This window comes from Talpa occidentalis, unplaced genomic scaffold (genome assembly GCF_014898055.3).
Source record: "Talpa occidentalis isolate TD23 unplaced genomic scaffold, MPIMG_talOcc4v2.1 talOcc4.16, whole genome shotgun sequence".
NCBI classification, from domain to species: domain Eukaryota; kingdom Metazoa; phylum Chordata; class Mammalia; order Eulipotyphla; family Talpidae; genus Talpa; species Talpa occidentalis.
Genome location: NW_023601653.1, coordinates 36,430,142 through 36,457,856, shown reverse-complemented (window position 1 = coordinate 36,457,856; position 27,715 = coordinate 36,430,142). Strand labels below are relative to the sequence as shown.

Sequence of the window (27,715 nt, the reverse complement as noted above, 5' to 3'; positions counted from 1 at the left end):
ATATTCTGTGTATTTTATCTTCAGTACTTATTGTTATAAAATTTGTTATATTTTATGAAATCCACATTTTTTAGAAAATTCATCATGATTTTCCAGATAAAAAAGTAAAGCAACAGAATATGCCCTATGAGTGAAGATGGATAGCCAAAAAAGTTGGTATTAAAAATTTTTTTAGTTAATCTGCAAGGAAATTCTTCATTTTTTCTACACTTGTACAAAAGTATAATGAACTTGGTTTTATTGCATTTAGACAGCTGCAAAAGAAGTACAACATTTGATTAACCTGTTATGAGTAGAATGTTTCTAAAAAATAATAATTTGTTCCATTTAATAACTTCTGAAGAAAGAAAACAATGGAAACAAACAGAATCGAGACACTTGATCAATTTTTATTTCAAAATATCTACAAAGTTTCAAATCTCCATTATACAAATTTTTCAAAATCTGGACATTATTCAAATATAAGCCAAAGTCTTTATACAAACAATACACACAAAGAGCAAAATATACAGTCTCCCAACAAATTTTGTTATATAAATAAGAAAAATATATACAGCTGGTATTTTCAATCTAAAGTACAATTATCTTAACACTGCAACCACATACAGAAGGTACTAAAATAAAAAGACTACAGTAAAAGTTAAAGAAAGAAAAATTTCATTTTATGACATTGATAATTATAAAGATACATATACTTTTTAGGGGAATATATACTTCATACCTGGATCTCCATTTTTACTTGACTTTGTTCACTTTTTGGAATATTCTCTGAATATGTGACATTTAAAACTTTATCAGCTATCCCTGATGCCTAATACAAAAAGTTAGAACATGTAAAGAACTGTTATATAATCTATGCTTATAGACAGATATAAAAACAATTCTTTAAAAGTTAAATTCGTATGAAACTGTTAAAATTTTCCAAGTAAATTGAATTGTCTATTGAAAAACCAATTCTTTTTTCTCAATCAATTCTTTTTTTTTTTTTTAATCAATTTTTTTTTAGTAGGAAATGTTAGGGGAAAAACATGAAAAATCTTACCATAGGAAAGCAACAAAGAAAAACTATGCTAATGATGGTTCCCTAGATAAATACAACTCAACTAGATATATATTTAATTATGTTTTACCCCAGAAACTCTCCTTCCTTTTCTGAGCTCGTGCCAGAGTTTGAAAAGCCCGAAGACTAGAAGCTGCAGAGCGAGCAGAAATTTCAGATAATCTGTCCTCATCTGCAATGAGAGAATTATATTCAGTGCAAAAAAAAAATATTTTATAAAATGCTATGTTTTATAACATTAGCAGAAAATTAAAACCATTAAGATTTGTAAAGTCAACATTGATGCTGTTAGAAAATAGTAATATATTAAAATATATTAGCATCCCTAGAAAATTCATAGTAATTTTCTAAGTTTACCATGTTTAAAAATCAAACATTTTAATGTTAAGTGAGCATTCTGCATTTCCTTCCTGAAACCCCATGTCACTACCTAAACACAAGGCCTATGATTTCAATATTACTTTAAAACAATTCATCATCATACTGTCTTGTCCTGCTTTAAAAAGCACAGCTGTTCTGAGCAAAAAGCTTTTAAAAATTTTAAAAATTTTTTAAAACAAAATGCCATATTTTAATCATGTTACTTATATCACAATTCTAAAATAATCTCACTTACTGTGATTTTTTTTTTTTTTAGAATTGAAAATTGAATTTGGAAAAAATGATGATGACTATAATACTAGGCCATGATTCCTGAGCCCCCAACTAGTCAGGCTAGAAAAACAGAAACAATCCTTATTTTGAGTGTGATACAAGGCACATTCTCTTACCCGTTTGCCCTAAAAGAAATTTTTCAATGCATTAGTTTCCCAGTTGACTCACTTTGTAAAATGGGGATCATTTCATCCCCCACCTCTAGGTTTCAAAGACTTACTAAAATAACATCTATGGGAGTACTCTGAAAAGTATAAAATGCTAATAAAATATAAGGTCTTCTACTATCATAAACTACCATATAATAAAACCTCAAACTTTTATCATGTTATTTGACTATGAAATACCTTCATCATTAAAGGCTTCATGCTGAGGTAACTGGAGGTTTTTCATCCTTGCTTTTCCCACTTAAAACAAAGGCAGAAGAAATTATTCTTCAAAGTCACCCAACAGTATATGTTATTTATAATGAAAGTAAGCTGATAAAAATTTTATTAACTTTATATCTTTAATAGAAATTTTATCAAAAGGCTATTAATTTATAATATGCTTACAAATATTTAAGTTAATAATGGATACCCTCCTAGAATTCTTTTCAATGATAATATCAATCAATTCTAACTTTAAAGAAATGTTGTAGGTTTCAGTTTAAAGATGGTAGATGGAATATACACATTTAACGAAAATAATATAAATGCACAGGACAAAGGAAATTGGAGACAGAAAAATAATTTTGGAAGCAGAAAGCAAATTAAGGGTAATGAGTGTGTTATCTTACTCATGCAGTTCAATTCTAAACTAGAAAACAGGGAAACAAAGAAACAAGCAATTTGTTCCCTTAACGGCTCAAGGTTAGAAGTGCTGAGTGGTGCCATAGAAAGATGAAGTGAAGGTAATATTGAACCAGAAATTTGGCTGAAAATCCTTTACAAAACAGTCTGTCTGGGCCTCCCCGGTGGCGCAGCGGTTGAGCGCTGGGTTGCCAAGCTGCCCGCAGCCTCTGCAGCGCCGGTTCGATCCCGGCTGCTCCCCGGCCATGGGAGGAGGGTCCTGCATGGCGCGCAGACCTCTCCTGCCGCCCGCTGCTCCCCTCAGCAGTGTACTCAGTCCTTCTGCCTGCTCTGCTCCCCGCTCTGGCTCTGGTGAATTCTCTCACCCTCCAGCGCTTCTGACTGTACCCAGTGCTTGTATAAATATAAATAAATAAATAAATAAATAATATTTAAAAAAAAAAAAAAAGTCTGTCTGATCCTTCTTTAAATTTACACAGCTAGGTAACTACCTCTCTCCCAAAAGACAAATGAATGTCTCATCTCTAAAGGTTTATCAGAGTCATTCTGACTCAAGCATACCAGGCTCAACTGAGGGCAAGGGTACCATATTCAAGATGGGGAGGAAGAGAGTTGTTGCATATTATCTTTTAGCCCCTCAAAGAGATAAACAGACCATCCATGAAATAAACAAGAGTATGAAAAAAAAAAATCCAGCTAAACCATATCTGGATTCTTGGCCAATAAAAAACTGTGATATAATAAAAAAAATTTAAAAAAAAAGAATAAAATTCATTTTATTTAAAAAATAAATAAATAAATAGAGTATGAAGAGATTTAAAAAAATTCTTAGAAATTACAAATAGAGCAAAGTATTTTGTAAAAACTCAAGAGGTTGAAGATAAAAATTAATAACCTCTCTAAAAACAGATGGAAAATAGGAGGTAAGAAAAGAAAATAAGATAATGCTTAACATGTTCAATATCAGAATAACTAGAGTGCCAGAAAGAGTAAACAGAAAATAAAGGGGAAGAAATAATTAGTAAGTCAAAAAAATTTCCCCGAAGCAAAAAACTTAAGTTTCCAGATTGTAAAGTATCTACGGAGGGTGTGCAAAACGAATGGAGACCCATTTTAAAATGTCAGCACATAGGGTGTAAAAAGAAGACCCTAAAAGATGCAAAGGAAAAATGTAAACCACATGTGAAAGATTGAAAATAAAAGAGCATCAAATTCTCAACCGTAATAGAGGAAGTTAGAAAGCGCAGTGGCATTTCTAATGTACTAAAGGAAAATAATTTATGACCTTGAATTCTACACCCAGGCAACATTTGACAATTTCTAAAACCATTTTTGGTTATCATACCCAGGGTAGAGGTGCTACTGGCAGCTAGTGGCCAGTCTACATGTGTACAGAAAGAGCTGGACAAGACAGCTCACGCCCTAAACATAAGTGAATACAGGTACCGCACAACTGAGTGTTTCAAATATGAGATTTTTTCCTATTTAAAGAAATTTATTACATTAACTAAAAAAACTAAATAACACTATTAATATATAGTACAGGTGTACTTACTATACCTATCAGTATAACGCTTTCATTTTAAAAGACAAGAAAATTAAAACCAAAATAATTACCATTATGCTGAAATTCTGGATCTCTGAGGGAGCCCTGAATTCGACGGGTGGGATTCCAGTGGAATGAAGTATATGGTGGAGAAGGAGACTGCTGAGGTGTGTTTGTTGGATATTGTAAGGTTTTTGAAACTGGAAGAGGTGCCTCACCAAATTTGGGGATATTGGTTTCAGAATCTTCCCGCAAAGGCAGGGGATCAATTGTTTTTATGCCAGCGGTTGGAGAAGTCAGGATAGACATAACACGACTATCTTTCTAAATGATAAAAAAAAAAAGACAAATACATATGCATGTGTACATTTATAAGTAAATAAACAAAACAAAAATAAACAAAAAAAATCAAAAAATAAAAACATTAATATGTTTGTTTAAATAACAAACTTAGGGAAAATATACAACTTACATGGTTGACAATGAATTATTACCATTGTTAAATAAATGTGTTTAAAAGTAATAAAAGAATAAGCCTAATTAAAAAATAAAAAAGATATTTTTAAGCAATTCAAATATACATAAGTTACAAAGAGCTAATAGCAAATAATTTCAAAATCAAACACTGAGGCACTAACTTTTACCTTACCAAATCTTAAAAATTAATGGAAAAAAAATCAAAACTACAATACACAGAGTTGGCAAGTAGTGAAATTGGCACTCTCACACAATTGCTGGGAGCACACTCTTCAGGGGAGTTGGCAAAACAACAAGATTTAAAATTTTCTGTTCTTCAATCACACAGTAATACTTAGGGAATATTTACAAAAAGACAATATGAACAAAAACTAGCTGAAGGATGAATTTCTTTACAGCATTTTTTTCAAGGTACAAAAACCAAAAAACAACAAAAAAATTGGCACCTAGTTTCAAAAAATAAGTTCAATAATAACTGATGGGAAAAAAAACTATATTATCACTCTAGATTGCATTATCAAGTCACTATTAAAATTTATATTATAAATAGTATCCTTAAGTTCGTATATAATTTTATTTTTTAGGAGAATGCAAACCAATAAATCAAAACACAGCTTCAAACTTTCTAATTATTCCTTATAATTGTTGCTTTTCATTATTAACTTAGTTTATCAATATTCAAACCATTGCTTTATTTTTTAATATTTTATATAATTCTTATATCATTTTTCATTTTTGCACAATGTATGCATTTTCATTTTGGTTATATTCTCCATACAATTGCACCCCTGTTATTTTGACCCTAATCCTTTCCTGGCCTCCTTTCCAACCTCATTCCCTACTCTCTCCTCTTCCCTCTGCAGGTTCCAGGCACACTGGCCTTTTCATGCTCTTTAAAATTCTCCCTGTTGTACACCTGCATTTGCTGTTCTTCCTACTTGGAAAACCACCTCTGCCCCAGATCTCTGCATGGGCAGAGGTAAGTGAGGTCTCAGCTAAAATGTCACCTTCTTGTAGATGCCATACTGATGATCCAAACTAAAACAGTCTCATCTACCCTTGGCAGTCTCTTGCAGTTTTATTTAACTCATAACACTTAAACTACCTTATCTTTGTAAAAAAATTGTTTGTCTACAGACATTCCCATGGAAATGTAAATTCCATGATTGCAGATTTTGCCCTGATTATCAATGAATTCCCAAATCCTAAAATAGTGCTTAGCACGTAAGAAAACATTAAAAAATAAATGAAAATGGACTTCCAGATAGACTCCTCTAAGAGAATAACTTGTCCAGATTTCCCTTACTCAGTGCATGGCACACCCTCCCCATCAATCCTGCTGGACAAGCCAGAAACCTGGAAGTCACTCATGGTCTCCCATTCCCCATTATCCAAACCAGTACCAACACACATTTAATGAGTACCTGCTATGAGGTAGGCTCTGTTCCAAATACTGAGGTGGAAGGGAGGGGGCACACACACTGGGCTTTAATCTGTCTCTCACCCCTCTTCAACACCTAAAAATTCTCCACTGTGCTCTCTGGAACTCATGAACAGCAATCAGCAAAATCCCTAAAACAACTAAACCTCTCCACTGAATGCTCTCTATCCTACTTCAGTCACTCCCATGATTACATGTTAAACCTTGTCATTACTGGTAACGGCAACCTCTCCATAATTTCAATTTTTGACCACCACCTACTAAACTTTAAAACTTATCCCCACAGGTACACCAACTGCAACAACAAGAAGTCCTTCAATCTGTCAGGACCTCCCATCCACTGATCCTGTCACCCTTGCCCTTTACTTTAACTTCTCAAATCCTATTTTCTCTCTCTAACTAACTCTACTTCCATGATCAGTCAGGCATAATCTCTTCCCTGCATACCTTAGTTCCCTAGCCTCCTTTCTCATTTTGGCTTGTTCCCTTGACAGAATATGAACCCTATTTAACTCCAGCTCTCAACCTATGCTTCACCTCTGATGCCATTTGTGCTTGAAGAAAAACATACAACCCATCCTGACTAATCTCACATCAAGTTTACGACCGCTGATTGAAAATGACCTCTTACTGTTAAACTACAATATTTCTTATTTTCTAGGCCCACTTGCTTTTCCACTCTCTGAAATAACTATTTCATGCCTTCTCTTTCCTCAAACCCCAACATTTTCTTTACCAGGCTCATTCTTTCTTTCTTTACATGTACCAAGAAGGAATCAGAAGAGACTTTGCAACAGCTCCTGCCACATCTTCCTATAGTTCAGCAGCAGCGCCCATGTATTCTGCTTGCCTTCTTATAATCACATAAAAACTGTTAGAGTGCCTAAAGCCCACAGCTCTTCCATAAAAATCCTTTACCCTTTCTCCTACTCAAGGACATCTTTCCAGCAATTTTCCTTCCATTTATGCAGGATCTTTTTTCGCTCTTAAAGCTGTTCTCATCATCAAATGTACTGTCATCTCCTCCATCTTAATATCATTTTTTCCAGCTATCACTCCATCACTCTAGCCCCCTTCAAGAAAATTCTATTGAAAGAATTGTCCATGATAGCGGTCTCCAATTCTGCTCTTCTCCACTCTTTTGAACTGACTGGTATTTAGGCAGTTGTCCCTGTGAACTTCCAAAATTGCCTTCTGTCAAGGTCAATAAAAACATTCATGTTGCTAAATCCAGTAATTCTCATACCTTATTGACCCATCAGTGGCAGTCATTCACTACCTCCAGGACACCACACTGGCTGTTCCTCTTCAGTCTCTTTGTTGGTTAGTCCTCAACTTGTCACTATAAAAAACCTGGGACTCAAACCTATCTACATGTATTCTTCTCTACACCTAATCCCTCAATTTCCCCTAATCTCAGGACCTTACATACCTCTGCCAGCTATTTGATAAAGAGTCTCAAATGATTATTGATAGCCCAAGCTCTCTGCTACACTACAAACCCTTAGTCAGCTCCCTACTCAACATGTTTACTTGTATGTCTAATAAGCTTCTCAAATTAATATGTGAAAAACAGAACTCAAGATCATTCCTGACAAATCTTTTCCTCGTACTGTCTTTCCGATATCAGTTAAATGCAATTCTATCCTTTTAGCTTAAGGCAAAAATCTTGAGTCATCATTGGATCTTATTTTTCTTCCTGCCCAATATCTTATCCATCAATAAATCTTGCAGTATATCCAGAATCAGACTACATCGCATGACCTCCACTATCATCACTACAATCCAAACTACCAACACTATGATCACCTCTTGCTTGGATATTGAAATTGACTCTGACCTAGTTTCACCCCTACTGTCTATTCTCAACACAGTAGCCAGAAGGAGCTTAGAAAAACTGAAGTCAAATCACTTCACTTCTCTGTCCCTCATTCATTCAGAATAAAAGTCAGTCTTTGTTATGACCTATAAGGCTTCACACAATTTAGTTCCTAATTCTGAGTTCCTGGCCCACACTACTCTTCCTTTTGTGCTCTCTGCTCCAGTCACACTGACTTCCTGGTTGTTCCTCAAGGAATTAAAAAGGTACTTTCACACCTTGAGAACTCTGCACCCGCTGTCCTTTTGCCTAGAATGTGTCCCAGGTACACACATGTGTTGATCACTCACCTTCTCCAATTCTGCCCAAAGACAAGCAGCTCAGAGAGGATTCCTATTTCACTTCCCTATTTCCTATTCACTCCCCCTGCTTTATTTTTCTCTATATTACTTATCACTATCTAAAATATTATATATTTTACCTAGTTATCCTATTTATTTTCTCTCTTTTCCAATTAGCAGTGCCTGGAAGACAGCTAAAACATGACTGTCACACAGTATACACTCAATAAACAGTATTGTTTTTCTTCTCTTTCTTTCTGTTGAGTCACTACTAACAAGATTTGAAATTATATCAGCAGAAATACAAAGCCACTCCCAGAAAAAACGCAATGCATTTGCCTTACTAAAAGTAGGTTAATAACCATCGTCTCCACGATGTCATTTCTAAAATATGAACCTACAATTCATTTATTGCACGCAGTTAAAATAATCACTTCCTGAAAATGATGCTTTTCCCCAAAATATAAATATTTACCTTTCTAAAATCATTCTTTGGCGTTTCTAAGCAGTCCTGAGAGGCCACTGTTTTCCTCTGTTCTAGAACTGGAGGTTTCACTTTAGATGGAGACACTAAAACAGCACCTCCTGGGAAAAGGCAGATAATGACATGTTTCAAACTAAATTATCATGTAGAAAAAAAAGGTTAAATAAAAACTGCACAGTGTTTTCCTATTACCAACAGCTGGAGTGGTAAGATCATGATGAGTCCTTTGGATTCCACCAAGTTCTCTCAGCTTAGGAGTAGGAAGCCTACCTCCTTTTCCTGAGGATACGGAAGAAGACTCTGACCTACAAATTAAAACAAACTGTTCAGAAGCATTTCCTCCAGAAAATATGATAAGAAACACTTTGCCATCACTATGTAATAATAAAGTATAAAATTTGTAGGATAAGATCATTTTGTTTTTGAAAAAAATAACAATAACAAACAATGCAGCTGAATGACTGAATATTAGAAAAAGGGAATATCACTACAAACCAGCAGCAAAAGATGGCCTAAGTTCCATCTTAGTTACAAAACTCATGAATGAGTGCTAAGGGATTTGGACTACAGACAAAAAGCAGTCTCTATAGCAATTTCAATTGTCAATGATAGAAAACCATTCCCCAAAGCAATTTGCATTATAAATCCACAGGAATAGGCTATTTGCTGAAATCACTTATTTTAATATTATGAAGCATTATCTTTTTTTTTTTTTGGTATAAACATCTGATATTAGAGACCATCAGCTATTTTCCTTAAGTCATCAAGAAAGTCATTCTTCCAGACACATTTACAAATCTACCCAAGCATAATTATAATTAACAGGACATAAATGAAAAAAACTCTAACCACCTCCTCCCCAAGTGTATACTTACCAATTAGTTGTGACTCAATATCTAAGTAATCAAGTTAGAAACACAGAAAACCTAATTTATGACATTAAAGTAAAATCTGTTCTTTATTACTCATAAAACCAAGAACATAAACCACTATTCTTAGTGACAAAAACAAAATACACATTGACAGGGTACAACACTTCTATATACTGTAAAACTCAAAACTCTCACCCTTCTTTTATCTTGTCTTCCTTCGACTTCTCAGGTACTTCCAACTTCTCTGGTTCTCCCATAGAAACCTGCTCAACCCTTTTCTCCCCTTCTTCTTCCTCTTCTCTTGGCTGTTTCTGTACATCTTCATTGACTTCACTATTTTCTGCATCCCAAGCCAGACGCCTTCTAACAGGTAAGGTGGGAGCATCTGTCACACCCAACTTCTCCATGGTATTTTTTTGGGGCTGTTCTTCCAAGACAGGACTTTTTTCTTCTAGCTTTGTAGAAGAGCCTTTCTGCAAAGCCTTATGGGTTGTAGGATCTCTGCATAACAAAATAAGTTTTATTTTAAACTTGACTGGCTTGAGGTATCTAGTTCAATGAGCTTGTCATTCCATTCCACTATTCACAACTATGTTTCCCATAGATATTGCCTCACCTAGATACTGAAAAAAGAAGTCAAAGAATTCATTTTATGGTAGAATAAATTAAAGTTACCAATCTGGAGTTTCTATTAAAATATCCCCAAATACATTAATCTCCTCTGACTCCTACCTTCACACATACATACCTATACCATTGCTGACAAAACTTATACATATTCCCAAAACTGGCATGTATGCCCAAAATAGAACCCCTCAGGGTCTAACTTGTTCAGAATATTTGTGGATCAAGTAATTTGATCAACTAATTCAAATTTTATACTTTATATAGATTTATCTTTTTAAAAGACATTGTTAAAGAATAGATTTTATAATGAACTTTTAAAATAAGATGTCACCTAATTTGAACTTATGTTTCAGTTTGGTATGCATAACTATATTAATATATTGTAACAACTAAGAACTATTTACTACAAATCAATGTGCTAGTTCTCTTATATTTAAATCATGTTCACTTTAAGACCCAAAAAGCAGAGAATTCTCCCAAAGCATGGGGGCTTAAGTTTCATATTAACCACAAATATCCTATTTAATAACAGAAACATACTTATAGATTATAGTCTCTAAACTGAACCTGTTTTTTGCTGTTACTGGCTTTGTTCTTTCTTTCTTTTTTTTATTTATACAAGAACCAGGGTACAGGCCAGATGCATGGGAGGGTGAGAGGATTCACCAGGGACAGAGGAGGGAACAGAACAGTCAGGCTAACGAAATACACTGCTGAGGGGAGCAGCAGGCAAGACAGGAGAGGTCTGCTCACCCTGTGGGTTGCTCTGAGGCTGGCCGGGATCAAATCAGCATGGCAGAGGCTGCGGACAGCTTCACAGCGCTGCGCTCAATCGCCTGTGCCACCAGGGAGGCCCTTTTCTTCCGTTTTTAAAGTTTCATTTACATCTCCTATATCCTCCCTATTCTATTTTTAATTGTTAACAATGTTATAAAATAGTCTTCCAGACTCAAATTATGAATTATTTATACACAAGTGTGTAAGTCAAGTATGTAGTCTTGTTTTTCAGAGAATAAAAATAATGAAATGTAATAAATAGCTAGCATATCTTCTTTTAACTAGAAGACAAATTTTGAGTGGTCATGTCATTTTTACTTTGTAATTCTGTGACCTACATAAACCACAACATATTTTTTCACCATCCACAGAGAACAGCTCACCCAGCAAGATCTAGTGCTCTAATGTTGCTACTAATGGTTCCTTCTGAGCTTGTGGTTGAGGAGACATCCCAACAGCGGTTCTTATCAGACAAAATCTGATTCAGATGGTCTCGAGAAAAATGTGTTCCCAGAACACGTTTCCTATAAAACTCAGCTTTCTCTCGGAGTTCTTTAACCTATATAGGAGAGTTGAGATACATCCTGTATTACTGTAAATAGTCCTTTGCAAATATACCCAAGTAGCATATCAAAGACGTTGCACAAATATTGCTAGAGACCAAGGGAAAAGGCAAAACCAGCCACAAATGTTCATCAAACCATGTGCATTTTTAAGCAGACATTTAGAACAGTCAAGCCAAAGCACAATACAGTTATTTTATTTCAGGCCAGCAGGCAGAGGGAAATTTGCAGCAGCTAGGAAAAATACTGACACCTACTTCTTACTTCAACTGAAATTACACAAGTACTCTATGCATTATTATAGGTTTTAAAAAGTCAAAAGCAACAAACCTCCGCATACCACACAGCATTTAGAGAATCCTAGGGGAGGAATACAGAAACACACTTAATGACAGGTCAATGCCATAATTGAATATTAATGGCAATCAATGAAATATCTTATTATTCTTCCTTCTAAATATCTACCAAACTTGTCAATCAATATTTTTTAGTATTTTTAGTCACATTTAATTCAGTAACCAAGATATCTTAATATTACCTTGAAAGTCAGCCACATTTTTGCATGATAGATGCTGTTAATGACATGTAACCAATCCTTATTTCCCACTTCTGGAAGAGTACTGACATCCAGAGTACCCTATCTCCCATCTTTACTTCCAAGTTTTATATACAACAGCTACTACTATAGTCTCCACAACCAAGTCATGTAGCGTCCCACTCCAAATTCCTCAACATCTCTTTGGAATCAGCTAAAATCTCATTGTTGTTTTCCCTACCAGTGTTCAATAAGTATTTGTTGAAAGAATGAATGAAAAGTGTTCTGGCAAAGAAAAAGAAAAATACCGGATGTTTTCACTCATAGCAGGAATTTAGAAAACCTAAATAAGGGACCAGGGAAAAGGCTAATTATAATAAAGTAAAAATCAAAATCAACAAGCAACTATAAACCAGAGACACACTACGGTGGGATTGGAGGGGAGGAGGGATTAGGGTCAAATACGGGGGGTGGGAATTGTATGGGGAATATAACCAAGATGAAAATGCATACATTGTGCAAAAAATGAAAAATGATGTAAAAAATATATAAAATAAAATATTAAAAATAAAAAAAATAAAATCTCAACTTAAAAAAAAATATTAAACATAGGATTGTTGTTAATCCCACAAAATCATCATTGTGATGTATTTAACAAAGTGACAGTACATACAAAAAAAAAATGTTCCGATGAATTTTAAGGTGATCTGAATTCCCTAATATGCAAACATGTTTTCATATGCCCAGGAGCCTTTTATTACTCATTTGAAATCCTTTAATTTGACACAGCATACTGCCACCTGCTGGCTTCTCTAAACACAATTCTACAATACAAACTAAGTGGTCCCTTAAAATTGTTTCAAAAAACCTTAAAATGGAAAAATACATAGCCCCCTAATTGAGAATCATAATTTGTGGCATGAAAAAAAAATCTTTATTTTTGAAAACTCTATAATTTTCTCTATCATAAAGATAGAATATTAGCACTAGATGGATCGATATACAATCTGATAAATTGCTTTTCTTATACTTAATGACAGAAAAGCAAGCAATGAAACTCAGCATTGCAAAAGCAACTGAAGAAACAGTCAGTGCCTCACTGAGACACTACTGAATGCAAAGGGATGAAAGTGCTATATCTCTACAGAATTCGCCAAAGCTAAGGACAGCACCTGCCATGGTAGCATAGGAAATCATACAATCCCAGCAAAGTCCTACAGCTTTATGGATCAAACCTGATACACTCTCTAGAATAATCCAAAATATTGATTTTTTCACTGCTAAAAAAATTGAGCCATGTTCTTTTATCATTTCTATCAACATCTGTACATTAATGAAAATTACTAGCAGTGATTTTGCACTTAGCAGAACTGAAACACAGGCTGAATTTGTTGAACTACCAAACAAGGTATTCTGTATGCACAAAACTTAATATGATGCTTTAATATGATCCAAATTGTATTTCTAATAAGTCCCCCCAAATTTCAAATGTTTCATGGCCATTCCATCACTACATGATCAAATCTGCAAGCCCAAAAGCATCATTTCTTCCTCTGTGTCAAAGCCCTTTGTGCTTATCTCCATTAGCACTGACAGTTCATTCTAATAGAATTACTTGTTCTCTCCCATCAACTTGTGAACTCCTCCAAGTGAGGGAGAATGTAACATTTAAATACTGACTCACAAACTGTCCCAAGGGTGGACTAAGTGCTAGGCCTCCGCTAGACAGCTGGTAGCCAAAGATAAGCAAGAAAGTCCCTGCACTCAATGTACTAACAATCTGGTAGAGGAGAGAGACCTCCTCCTTTATGATAAATTATTATCATAGTATTGGTATGGTCCATGCCATAATAAACGAACAAGACAAACTGAAGTGACAGTTCAAAGGGGGATCTATCAGCTGGCACAGAGCACAGGGTGGAGTAGAAAGGAGCTGTGCAGGAGGCTGCGCATGTGGAAGGACCTTATTGCTTGATGAGATGGACAGATACCCCCTCCCTATACACAGTGATCCAGTTTTTGATGTCAAATTTTTAAAGAGGAAGGAAAGAAGATAACTGTAGAAACTGTGAAACTTCAGTTTATTTAGCTCTATTTGTTACTGACAAATAAAAACTCAATGTTTTACTTTATTGGCATCTTTATTAATAATCTTAGTGTTGATATTATAACGTTTAAGAAACACATGACTTTAAACTTCTATAATTCTAAATTAAGATGACATTTAGGTTACTATTTCCCAAGGTATTCCCCTAGAATGAAAAAAAAAAAACCAATGGTGTGAACAATCCCTACAGTCAATCAGAGCCACTAAAAAAAGAAACAAATAAACCATTCCAAACTCAAGTAAAAAACAACACATATACCCCTCAACAGTAAAGCCATCAGATTATATAACACAAACACTGTATGTAGAAATGTTTTCATTTCTGAATTTCCTTTCCCAAATCAATTTTCAACTAAATTGTTTAAAATTTACATATAAAAAATTCGCTCAGAAATGGGGAGAAATTTTCTTTTTCCCAAATAATCATTCCCCTAAAATGAGGAGTTATTTTATATCTAGTGATCCCTTATACTATCTGCTGAATTCCACAATGTACCTGAAATGTGCAAATTTATTTTGTAACAAAGTCCTTTAATTTAGTTTATTCATATAGAAAAGTCAAAAAACCATCAAGATGAGGTTTAAAAGATGTTAATTAAGCAATAAACAAAAAAGCTCCAATGTTTACCCTGTGACTATAAAAGCTAGTACTAAACTAGTACTCTTCCCAACTCTAGGATTACTCTTTCCCTCAAACCTATCTTAAAGATTCTCAGAATTTCTTCCATAAGTCAGGGTATTCCAGCACTATAGCCTATATCCCTATCTGCACAGGCCACACCTTCCTTGTCCTTATAGACTGTAACAGTACCTGCTGATATGGCTGCCACTGTCAGACAAACTAATCTTAAAAATTAATCTTGAGTGGAGCGCCATGGTCTGAACGTTATAAAACTATCAAATCTAAAATGGTTCAATTCTATTTAATTAACACAATTAAGTATCTGTTGTAAAAAAACATTTTTAACTTTTAAGACCTTAATAATATTAAATACTAACCTCGAAGGCATTAGTTATTCTTAAAAAAGTAAACACACTGATAAATTATGTCCTAATACATATAAATTTAAATTTATTTTTAGTACGTGAGTGTATCATACATCTTTAAATTACAGTCCCTATTGCTAAATGAAACTCATTGCGAAATTAAACTACCACACAGGTGCAAAGAAAATGTCAACTCACTGAGCTTATATATACTCACCTGATTTGGTATGTTTTCCTTCACATGTGTCCAAGCCCCAGCTTTATATAAATACTGGGCTGGACTCAGGAATTTTGCTCTATATTCAGAATTCACCTTCCTAACAGAAATGAAATGAGAGTAAATATTTCACCATGTTGATCATCTAAATGCCATGATATTTTTCTCATAAAATACATACCCAAGTCTTTGATGTCTCCAAGGAGTAAGTTTTTTTTTAGGCTGGTTTGAGTCTTTTAATTCCATCTCTGCTTCTAATTTTAAAGAATCATCTGTTTTATTACACTAAAATGAAAATAATTTAAAATTTTATGCTTAAAATGTTATAATTAAAGTGGAAACATAGATGTTATAAAGTATAGCTGGGTACAGTATTATAATTCTGTTTTAACTATTAAACATAACAGAAATCACAAGCAATATTTGAAACTGATATATCTGTTCACTTTTTTAAGATAAAGCTCAATATATAGCTTAATTTTCTAACATAAAAATCTTAGATCTCTGGCTAGGAAAAAAATTAATAAACATGTAAATAAGTAATCTGTTGTTACTACCTCTTGAACAGTGGTCTTACATTTTGCCTTTGATATTCTAAGTTGTGCTACAGTAAACAAGATTCAGATGAGTTACACTGTTATACTAAGTAACCCAACAACTCTTTTTCTTCCCAAGAACATAACAGGTTATATATATACATATACATAGATATATATATCTATATATATCTATATATATATAAAGCAGACTTACCTGCTGTAGTGGTAAGCATTCATCACATGATATCGCATTTAGTTATATACATGTCTGTCACCCAGCTACCCCAAGGGCTGCTTAAAGCTGGGGTTATCATTGTATTCTCAGTACCTGCCATGGGCTCAGCTCCTACTAAGTAAGTACCCAATGAATATTTGACATTAAATGTACAAATGAATTAATAAACTAAAAATAAATCTCAGGTGGTGGTGGTAAGTGAAAGAAAATGTTTAAAAATCTAAAATCATGAAGGTTTTGTTTAAAGAGTTGACAAATACCTTTTTTTCAGGAGATACTGTTTCAAAGTTTCCATTCTCTTTCAAATCATTTCGTAATTTTGGTTCTCTCACTGGAAATAAACCCTTGAAATTTCTTTGGTATTCACTTTCATGGATGATTGAATTACCTTTGAATTGTGGAACGAATTTGCTTTTATTGTGGAAAACCTTAAAACAAAAATTACTTTAGTATTTTCATTTGTTAAAGATACAGAAATTATTTTAATTTCCAAAAAAAAAGAATTCCTATATCAAGTTGAACTATAGGACATTAAAAAGCAAAAGTTACAGATGATTGTAATTTCATTTCATATCTCTAACATTCAAAGGGTAACAAAAGCAAAAACAGACAAATGGAAATGCATCAAACTGAAAAGCTTCTGTACAGCAAAGAAAACATCAACAGCATGAAAAAATAAGCTATGGGATGAGAGAAAATATCTGCAACTCTTACATCTGATAAGGGGTTAACGTTCAAAATACACGTGGAACTCAAGTTTGTAGCAAGAACACAACTCAATTAAAAAATAGGCAAAGGGGGATAAAAACAGACATAGACATGGCGCGTTAGACCTCTCCTGTCACACCCACTACTCCCCTCAGCAGTGTATTTCAGTCAATCTGCCTGTTCTGTTCCCCACTCTGTCTCTGGTGAATCCTCTCACCCTCCTGCACCTCTGGCCTATACCCCAGCTATTGTATAAATAAAAAATAATCTTTAAAAAAAATCCCCCCCAAAAAAGACATAGAAATCAATGGAACAGAGAGCCCCAAAATAAATCCACACATATATGATTAATTAATTTATGACAAAGGAGTCAAAATTATACAATGGGGAAAAGGTCATCTTTGCAATAAATGATGGTGGGGAAATCAGACGGCCACGTGAAAAAGAATGAAACTAAACCACTAACTTACACCATATAAAAATCAAATCAAAAATGGATTAGAGACTTTAACATAAGACCTAAAACTAAAACTCTTAGTAGAAAACCGAGGGCATGAGCTCTTTGACAGTGGTCTTTGTGATGATCCTTTGGATCTGACACCAAAATGAAAGGCAACCAAAGCAAAAATAAACAAGTGGAACTACATCAAATTTCAGTACACAGTTTTCTATACAGAAAATAAAAATGAACAAATGAAAAGACAATGAAATGAAAGGGCAACCTACCAAATGGGTGAAAATGGTAAAGCATTAACATCCAAAATAATAAAGAACTCATATGAGTCAACAGAAAAAGAAATCTAATTTAAAAATGGGCAGAGGAACTGAATACACATTTTTCCAAAGGAGACATACAAATCACCAACATGTACATAAATAGGTGCTCAAGATCATTAATCATTAGAGAAATGTGAATTAAAACCTAATGAACTATCACCTCATACTTATTAGAATGGCTATTATCAAAAGGCAAAAGATTAAGAAGTGTTACCAAGATTGTGGAAAAAGGAAACCCTTGTATATTATTGCTGGGAATGTATATTTCCATTATGGAAACAGTGTGGAGGTTTCTTAAAAATTAAAATAGAACTACCATATGCTCCAGTTACCCCACTTCTGGGTATATTCCCAAAGGAAATAAAATCAGTATCTCAGAAAGATATCTGTATTCTCATGTTCATTGCAAAATCACAATTGCCAAGATACAGAATCAGTCTAAGTGTCCATCAACATATGAATAAGAAAACATGGCATATGAACATGTATATGTTATATATATTTAGCATTATAATATTCCATTGTGTATCCATATATTATGTATAATATACAATGAATTACTATTCAGCCTTAAAAAAAAGAAATCCTGACACCTGTCATTTGCAACAACATTGATTAACCTGGAAAAGAGATGCTACATGGAATAAGCTGGGAACAGAAAGAAATATTGCATGATCTCATTTATATGTGAAATCTGAAAAAGGCAAACTCATAGAAGTAGACGATAGAATGGTGGTTGCAAGAAGGAAGGAAAATGGTAGAGCTGTTGGTCAAAGAGTACAAAGTTTCAGTTATGCAAGCTAAGTTCTGGAGATACAAAGTGACTATAATTAATAATACTACACCATACATTTTAAATTTGCTAAGAGGATAGATTTTAAGGGTTCTAACCACACCTATAAAAGGTGACTATGTGAGCTGACAGATAACATATTAACTTGACTGAAGTATGTGTGTATATATAGGTACATATGTATATGAATCAACTATCACAATGCACATTATAAATTTCTATTTGCCAATTATATCTCAAAAAAGGTGGGGATAAAGCCCAAAGGTCAACTTTTTATACTCATTAGTATGCTTTGAACAATAGCTACTGTAGTCAATATAATGCTTGAGCAAAAAAAAAAAAATAATGAACTATATCTTTATCCCCAAGTTCCCCACCACTCCCTCCCATTGGCCTGGTAATGAGATAATAAAGTAGACACTGTCATAATATGAATACAGACATTAGTTTTACAAGGCAATTATTGTTAAATCTGCAGGTTCTTTCCTGCCTTGACAAATTAATTTTTCTGACTGCAACAATAGGAAATTCTTAACATTTTGAATACCTGATATGTTCATTTATCCCGTTTCGTGTTTGCTTGCTTATTTTTAGCTTAAGGCAAGAGAAAAATCAGATAATAATTATGTTTCTATTTTTTAAGGTTTCCTTTTTACCCTTAATATATTATAACATGATTTCCATTTTATGATATATATTACTGCTAACTACAAGGAAAGCAAACAGAAAAGATCTGGAACTCAAATAAGATATAATACTACTCTATAAAACTCAATAGTATACCCTCATACAGATCAAATCCAAACAATGTATCTTTTTAAGTACAGTATAATCTCAAGGACTTTTCTGCCAAAAATTATTCTGACTCCTTTACATATGAATATGATACATCCTTTCAGAAAACAGGTGTCTGATAAAATAGAACTAAGAGCTCCCTTAGAGGTTCTCAATCAATAGGCACTGAAAATTTTTGTCACAAAGCTTTTTGATCCAGACTCTGAAATTGCTATGCTTTGAATAAAGAGCATTTGCTGCCAAAAAAAATTTCTTTGAAACCCTCACTAATGAAAGCAATAAAACCACTAATGAAGGTATTGCTAGTGATTTATTTTGTTATACTTTTGATCCCATAAAAAATACATTTCTATATAATATTTTTAACTAAAAAATGTAAGTTGTCAATTGCTTTTGATTTGAATCAGCTTTAGCTTAAAGGTGAAATACTCTACCAGAACTGAAGAATCATAATTTATTTATATTTTTAAATTTTATTTATTTATTTTCTTACAATGTTTACTTTCTTTTCTCAGGTATTGTCCCAATGAAATTCCACCACCAATTCACCTGTGCCACTATCACCATAGTCCCTTGTACTCTTCCTGCCCTCGTTTTGATCCTTTTCCTTCCAGTGAAGAACATGTCTGATTTATAGTTCTCTATTTTTGTTTTGATGTGGGTTTTTTTGTTGTTATTTTTTTTCCTTGATCCCCTATATTCCTCCTATAAGTGAAACCATCTGTGTTTTTTTTTAATTTCTGACTTATTTCACTAAGCACAATCCCTTCAAGCTCCATCTATGTTGCTGCAAATGGCATTAGTGTATCTTGTTTGATTGCTGAACAATATTCTACTGTGTATATATACCACATCTTCTTGATCCAGTCATCTATTTTTGGCCATTTGGGTTGTGAACAATCATAATTTTTAGATCATACATTTTTGGATGTACTTACTACCAAAGTGAGCCAGCAAAAGAAGTACTTATCCTATCTAGTAGATCAATAAAGGGTATACATCATTTTGTTATTTTGTGTCTTCTAAAATGTTATATAAATTTCAGATTTTTTTAAAACCTGAACAAGCCCAAAGTTACCACAACCGATAGGATCACTGGTGGTGTTCTCTTAGTGTAAGACGACTGATGTTATTTTCTTACTAAATTGGCTATCCTCTCAAGTTCTTAGAGGTACATAAAGTACACACGTAACTATTGAGATACAGGAGAAAACTAACATAAGGGTGTGTAAAGGGGTGTGTGTGCATGTGTGTGCATGTGTGCATTTGTGTTTATAAAGAAAAACACACAGTTCAGGAGAAAGTAAACACTAAGTTGTCATGGATCTTTGTGGATAATCCAAAGGGAAGTATGTCCTTCGTAGGTCTAGGAGTATGGTTAAGAACATAAATGAGAGGTAAAGAGGCTAAGAACTGGGCCTTCCTGATGGTGCAAGGGGTTAAGACGCAGCCTGTGGAGCTGTCCGCAGCCACTGCAGCACCAGTTCGATCTCTGGCCAGGGAGCAACCCACATGGCACAGCAGACCTCTCCTAACTTGCCTGTTGCTCCCCTCAGCAGTGTGTTTTTTGGTACATCTGCCTGTTCTGTTCCCCACTCTGTCTCTGGTGAATCCACTCACCCCCCACACCTCTGGCCTATACCCCAGTTCTTGTATGCATAAATAAATAAATCTTTTTTAAAAAAAGAGGCTAAGAACTGTCTAGAGGACATAAAACAACAGCTCAGTACTAAAATTGTGCAAGGATACATAATATCTACTATCACATTTAGTTATATTATAGCTTTTGTATGTTATAAATATATAGTTAAACTAACAAGTCCTATTAGTGTTCATATGACAGGACAAAATGATATATTTTGCTTTTAACATATTTGGTGTTTACTAAAATAAATATTCCAAACAGTTATACCTTTCTTAGAAAATGGAAAATATGCAATACATTAATTTTAAACACATTTAGAATAAAAACCAGATTAATCTTTTTTTTTAAATAAAAAATATCTATTGTCATGAGAAAACTTACCAGTTCCCAAGTTTTTACTACCTTGTCCATATTTGCTACATGTGCTGGATCTGACAACAATGATCATCAGTAGCCTAAGACAGAGTGATATTACCACTGTCCTTTAAAAGGATGATTTTAGCAAAACTCTCATTTTCACATTTTTAGAACCTACCTTCAGTCCTACGCATATAATTCTGCTGTCAAAACTTAATTCTATGTAAATATGCAATCCAGATTAGATGTGATACTTAAAAATATATTACACATCCATTAAACTACCTGACTGGCTGCAAAAACTGGAGCAGTTTCTTTAGGAGTCTTCCAAACAAATTCTCTTTGATATTCAGAATTTCTTAAGACATTATGTGAAGGAACAACAGTCAATCCAGCTTTCTTCCGAAGAATTCTATCCAACTGTTAGGAACAAAAAAATCCCACTCAGTCATTAAAAATGTCTATTCAAATTTTTTCTTACTGTGGTAAAAAACAAAACAAAACATAAAATCTACCTTCAAAAAATGTGTAAGTTCAGTAAGATATTGTTAACTACATGCACATTTTTAATTGATGTCTCTCACAAATTATCAAACTATTTAAAATGTCTTTCTTAATACTGTCAAGTAATTATTATGCTTTCCCCAAAATGATGGCATCTCTTAGTCCCTTCCTAGCAATTTTTCACAATTAAATCTATGACTGAAAACAACAGCACCTTGACTGATCCACACACTGCTTCTGGGATACCCCTTCCCCTGCCACCAGACTTACATATCACCTTCCTTGAGTCATCTGTGCTCCCTGGTTTTGCAAAAAGCCACAGATTCTTCTTCACTTATAAATGCCTCTGTGGTTCCAGTCAGCAGTGGACATGCAGTGGGGAAGAGGCAGTGGAGTGCAGGAGGAAGTGAGGTGTCTGCACGGTTCCTGCAGCCTCTGCTTATGTGCTCCTAAGATCCTTCTGCAGGCCAGCTGTGACATATGAGAGCAGAACTGCCAGATCTTTGAGATCCAGCCAGAACTCTCCTTCCTTTTCCACTTTGTCAACTGAGATTCTGTTTGTTTTCTTCCTGGTACACAATAAGAAATTGAAAAGGGCCTAGGCAAAAGTCAGCTCGCTACCTCTGCCAGATGTAATGGTTACTGCCCCCTTCTCTGTCTCAACTTGATCCCTCCCTTAGGTCTCAGGTGCTGATATACGAAGAATAAAATACAGAGGAAGGGAGGAAGGGTGTCCACGCAGTGAAGGGATATCTCAGAATAACCAACAAAACAGCAATTATTAAGAATAGAACTAATTCACAATAACTAAAGTCAACAGCCTCTTATTATTATATGGGACATTAGACTAGAAAACAATGGGAAATTTTTAAGCACAAAATACAACAGTGTGATGAAATCTACAAGGAATTCTATGCTTTTGAAAAGAACATATATACCTACCCCATTATCTACATTTTCTGGAAGAAGCTTGGTACAATGTTCCAGTTCCACATTTTCATTAACCGGTGTATGGTTTGCTATTACATCCTCATTATTCTCCACAACAGCTGTAGCCCCTTCAGCTCTGGAATCTGCAGAGTGAGGTCTAGTTCTCTTAGGAACCCTGGAAGCCTCTAGTGCAAGGACTCTTTCTTGATTAACATCATCTCTTTGTTCTGCCTCTTGTGATTCTGGCGTTTCTGGCTCTTGTGATACAACCACATTGTTCTCTGAGATAGGTCCATTCCACTTTAGAGATTTTGAAATCTGTGGATCATGGTAAGGAACTCTTCTTTTTGAAATAAAACTTGGCTCTCTTGTGATTCCTACAAAATATAATATACAACATAGCAGCTACCAAAGAATTGAATTACAAAGGCAACTTGAATAATACCTATGAGAAGAAAAATGCAATTTAAAATTCAGTTGGGAGCGGGGGGGGGGGGGGGGGGGGGGGGGGGCAAACATTATTTAAACATGAACAATGGGGTCTCCCCTAGTGGCGCAGTGGTTGAATAGCTGGGCTGCGAAGCTGCCCGAAGCTGCCCGCAGCCTCTGCAGCACCAGTTTGATCCCCTGGCCACCAGCGAGTGTCCCACATGGCACAGCAGACCTCTCCTGTTGCGCCCACTGCTCCCCTCAGCAGTGTAATTCATCAGTCTGCCTGTTCTGTTCCCCACTCTGGCTCTGGTGAATTCTCTCACCCTCCCACGCTTCTGACTATACCCAGTGCTTGTATAAATAAATAAATAAATAAATCTTAAAAATAAATAAAGATTTGTTTTAAAAATAAATATTTATTTTTTTAATGTTTGAATTATCCTAACACAAAGTCACTGGAATGGCAACGTGATGGGCCTGGCAAGCCAGTCAGTACCTGTTGTCTCCGTTTCTAATTACTTTCCTGTGCTACTTATCAGAACAATGGGCCCTGGTATTGTCAAAATTTGGAACTTTTCACAAAGCTTCTCTTATGTAGAGCAAGCTAAGATGAGAAGGGATGAGATGTCATTAGGCTGGACCTTAGTTCTACATTTGCCTTGATTTCCTGAGAATGAATGAGAATGAATCCTTTTACCAAGAATTCCAATACTAGTTCTCTATATTTCTGTCTGGCAAGCAACGTCCAAAAATCTAACCTTCTACCCAGGTAAGAGGAGCTCTGTGGAATGACAGTCACTGAGATACTGCTCTAGTTTGAGGCCATCCCTTAAATAGAAAGAAAACTGTGCAGGGTGGGGAAGAAAGATTAAGAATAAAAGGGAACAAGAAGGAAGGTGGGCAGAAAATTTGGCATGAGGTAAACCCCAAGTTTTTTAGCCTCTATCATGGATGTTTCAACCACGAACCCAGGGTTCCCACCCTTGTGCTTCAAACTAGAAGGCACATAAAGACATGTCATGGGTAGGAGGGAGGGGGTGTAAACAGAAACAAGCAGCTTTAGGGGATCTTTCTCCAGATCCAGCTTCCATATGTGCTCTCTCCTGACGCTGATCTGTCTAAGAGCTGCATCTGCCATCTGGAGCTTCATTTTTCCCCTTTCATAATCACCTTTCTCCCACTTCACATAAGGTAGACACACTCAACCAGTCCCAAGTAATAAAAAAGATCTCACAGGTGGGAAGGACAAACAAAGCAACAATTCAAGAAAGCATAACTCCTAAGGGAGAATATTTGACAGCAAAGCACAGAAGGCAGAGATTATAAATGACTAAGGAACAGCATTTTATTTCACCCAGCTCCACAAATTTCCCATATACCTATCTTAGAATTAAACTTCATCTGAAATAGACTTGTCACATGATATGCATATATAAATAATAATACATCTATCTGAATTGAAAAACAAAATTAGACTTTTTTCACAAAAAATTATAATTTGCTTAATTAGTTTTACCAATGAGTCATAATTTTACCAATTATTATATGATAAACAGTTACCATAAGCTGAATAAACTTAATTGGCAACTCCAAAGTTTTAACTATATGTATGTATATAACATACACTCAATATTGAATATACCAGAAATCACCCTGTGAAATTATTCATGAAGTTTATAATAAAAAAATTAAGTATCAACTTAAAAATATAAAGGGATACTCAACTTAAAAACATAAAGGGATATGAAGACTTTCCAAATTCTTTTTAGGGGGTAAGAAATCAGAAACATTTGACGATCACTAGAATCGTCCCTAGAATTCTCTTCTGTTTTAGCACAGAGCGAAGCTTCAGGTAGAAAAGCAAAGTAAAGGGGAAATTCTCAAGTGGTCTTCCCTTGTCCCCAAGCAACAGCAAATCCTCAGGTAAAAGAATACACTGTGTTAAAAGAACATCCTGCCAGTCCTAGGTAACAATGCTACTACACCTTGCTAGCCTCCCACCTCCTTTCTCAACATCTGGGAGATCTCACTTGCACCTCAAATTCCTTGTTAGCATTCCTCTCCCAGACCATTCCTTCATTCATAATGAAACATACCCCAAAGTAGCTTTGCTCCCACAATCTTATTTCATCACCACTAACCTCAAGTGTAGCTAGTCTAGCCAAATGCTATAAGGGCAACTATCTGGTAAGCAATTCCCCAGTTTGGATTCTTAATCTAATGCAGTCTCAAATTTGTGGTCATTTGGAGAGAATTAAAAGCACCACCTTGCCCAGGACAGAAGGACTCTCAGCCTTTGAATCAGCCTCTGAGCAAAGGAGCCTGATGCTTCAAAGGAACCTGAAAAGAGCTACGCACTCTAGCCCATGCTTCTCTTTGCACCCCACAACTAATGCTGAAACACTCTCCTCACCTCACTAGCTTTCCAGGCCTGGCACCCCACACATAGATCTGTTCTTTACCTGACTTCAAACATTTAGCATTTGAGGGACTTACACAACACATATCCAGATATGGAGCACCAAGCACTCATCAGTATATATGCATTGGACTTAACTGGCAACATCTCATTTAATCCCTTCCAACAATCCAGCACAATGGGCATTCTAATTCCCATTTGGTGAAACAGGCCCAATATGCCCAAGGGCACACAGCTAACATGGATTCAAACTCAGGTTTTATTCATTCATTGAAAAATTAGTTTCAATAAGCACTAGAGTGTGCCAAGACCTTATGTCAGATATTGGGCAGGAACAGGAGGTGAAGACAGTCACGATTTGAGTTCTTATATTCTAGTAAAGGAGAATGAAACAAGCAGGTAGAATAAAGTCAGTCTGACTCTTCCCTGCTACCATGCTCTGGAAAGCCTTGGTCCAGGGCTCTGACTTCCCTGGGCTACAGGGAGAAAACATGTATGACAAGAATGTAGTTTTATGGGCTTTGAAGAAGGCAGACTTGATTTCAAATCATGGTTCTGTATCACTAACTGTGAACTTTAAACTAACTAGTTTATCTAAGCTTCCATTCCTCAAGACCATGGTGTGGGAAGCGGGGTTACTCCTCCAGAGGCTTGGCCACTCTCAACTTTGACATCTCAGTTCAAATATCACCTCTTCAGAAAGGACTTTCCTGACTATCAAGCTAAAGTTTATTTCCTCTAGCCCGCCCCTCCCCCCAAGTTACCTATCACATAAACCTACAATTTTATATAACAATGTGAAATCCCTTAGTTTTACTCAGTTTCTTGTTTACCATTTTTCCTCACAATTAAGAGTTATTTGTCTAGCTCAAGACTATCTCCCTAGAAGCTGGGAATGGTCCTGGCCTATAGGAAACCTTCAATAAATATTATTTAATAAATCAGTGAGTCAACTGGGACAATTGAACAATGCTTCACAGTTTTTTAAAAAATTATCTTTGCAAACTTAACCCAAAGGTTTTATGAAGTTATAATGACTCTTAGTTGATTCAACTTACCCAATTGATCTGATCTAAGGCCAGCCCAAGGATACCTTTGCCCCACTGAGGAATTACAGGACTCTGACAAATAGGACTTTTTCCACAGAAAGTTTCTCTGGTATTCACTCAAACCCTGCAATGCAAAGTACAATTTGAGTACAATGCAATTGATAAACATTGTTTCAAAGCAGACATCAGTAAAAAATAATTTGTGAACTGCTAAGAGGAGTTGAAAGAATTAAGATTGATAAACACAGACAAGCTCCTTAATAATGGCTAATATTTTCCCAGCCCTGTGCTAAGTAGTTTATACGTGCTATATTCTCTAATCCTCACAACAACTCCAGGCAGAAGCTAGCAGGAATGCCCGGCTCAGAGTGGCTACCCTTTTGCTGGTTCCCTGATTCCCAGACCTGTGCTCCTGTCTGGAAACAGGTGACAATCTAAATCCCCACCACTAAAATTATCCTAAATTCTCATCAAGATTACGTCTGGTGTATACAAAATTACGTCTGGTGCCCAGTACTTTTCCAAATTTTTTAAAGTCAACTTAAGACAGACAAATTCCCCTGCCCTTTTGGATACAAGCCCTTAAAGGAGGCAGGGTTTGTAGGATGCTGTAGTCCATTTACGCTGAACGGTGCTTGACCCTGACAGCTAACCCTAAGCCAACGCACGTCAATGAAAAATGTGTATTTCTTATACCCTGTCTTGAGCTTATCATGATCTCATTTCTCAGGTCTTGAAATGACATACACTTTCAAGTTTTAAAGGAATGGGAGGTGTCCCATACTGAAGCCCCTTTAGTACCATTATAAAAGTGCCCTCCTCTGTCACCACTCCTTTGAGTCCTTCAAAATAAACCTTTCTCAACACCACTTAGCTCTTCCACACGGCAATTCGAAAGTGTGAGCTGAGAGGCAGCTACGTAAGAGGAGCTCGACATCCTCCAAGAACGTGGCAGGCAGAGGCGCGACGCGGAAAGCCAACGCGGCCCCAGCGCGCCGCACCCGCCCCGCCACGGCTCCCCACAGTCAGGTCCGGAGCCCCCGGCCTCACCTTGAAGCGCACCGGCATGTCGCCCGGCGCTGGAGCCCCCGCCACTCCGACAGTTAACGGGACAAAAAGCCCCGAGGGGGCGGGGCGACAACAGTCGGTTCCCTAGCAAAAGCCTCGGCCTGGCGTCCCCGACTACGCGCCGGCGCAATCCGCGCTTCCCTCCTTGAGTCCTGTCGCTCTGCCT

At 35.6% G+C, this 27,715-nt stretch overlaps 1 protein-coding gene across 6 annotated transcripts; it reads right to left on the bottom strand.

The window, feature by feature from the left end:
• Window positions 1-378: 378 nt before the first annotated feature.
• On the bottom strand, window positions 379-27,715 carry MDM1 (Mdm1 nuclear protein). Of its 6 annotated transcripts, none has more exons than XM_054696241.1 (16): window positions 27,532-27,711; window positions 26,491-26,605; window positions 22,594-22,958; window positions 21,433-21,567; window positions 16,333-16,500; window positions 15,480-15,583; window positions 15,299-15,398; window positions 11,783-11,812; window positions 11,273-11,448; window positions 9,681-9,986; window positions 8,806-8,918; window positions 8,605-8,714; window positions 4,123-4,375; window positions 2,062-2,121; window positions 1,131-1,232; window positions 379-811 (listed from the first exon to the last, which is right to left on the bottom strand). In XM_054696241.1, the coding sequence occupies exons 1-16, from the start codon at window positions 27,547-27,549 to the stop codon at window positions 795-797; spliced, it is 2,172 nt and encodes a 723-aa protein (XP_054552216.1). In that variant the 5' UTR covers window positions 27,550-27,711; the 3' UTR covers window positions 379-794. The 6 variants fall into 6 exon arrangements, with proteins under 6 accessions (XP_054552216.1, XP_054552217.1, XP_037369926.1 ...); XM_054696242.1 differs by lacking the exon at window positions 27,532-27,711 and adding an exon at window positions 27,283-27,415; XM_037514029.2 differs by having other exon boundaries at window positions 379-1,232.

What these genes read in the sequence shown, in the direction of transcription:
- MDM1 (XM_054696241.1), bottom strand. An exon ending in TGGAGACATCAAAGACTTGG is followed by an intron (nt 15,399 to 15,479) that starts GTATGTATTTTA and finishes CATTTCTGTTAG; the next exon opens with GAAGGTGAATTCTGAATATA. An exon ending in AGAGCACTAGATCTTGCTGG is followed by an intron (nt 9,987 to 11,272) that starts GTGAGCTGTTCT and finishes TTTGTTATGCAG; the next exon opens with AGATCCTACAACCCATAAGG.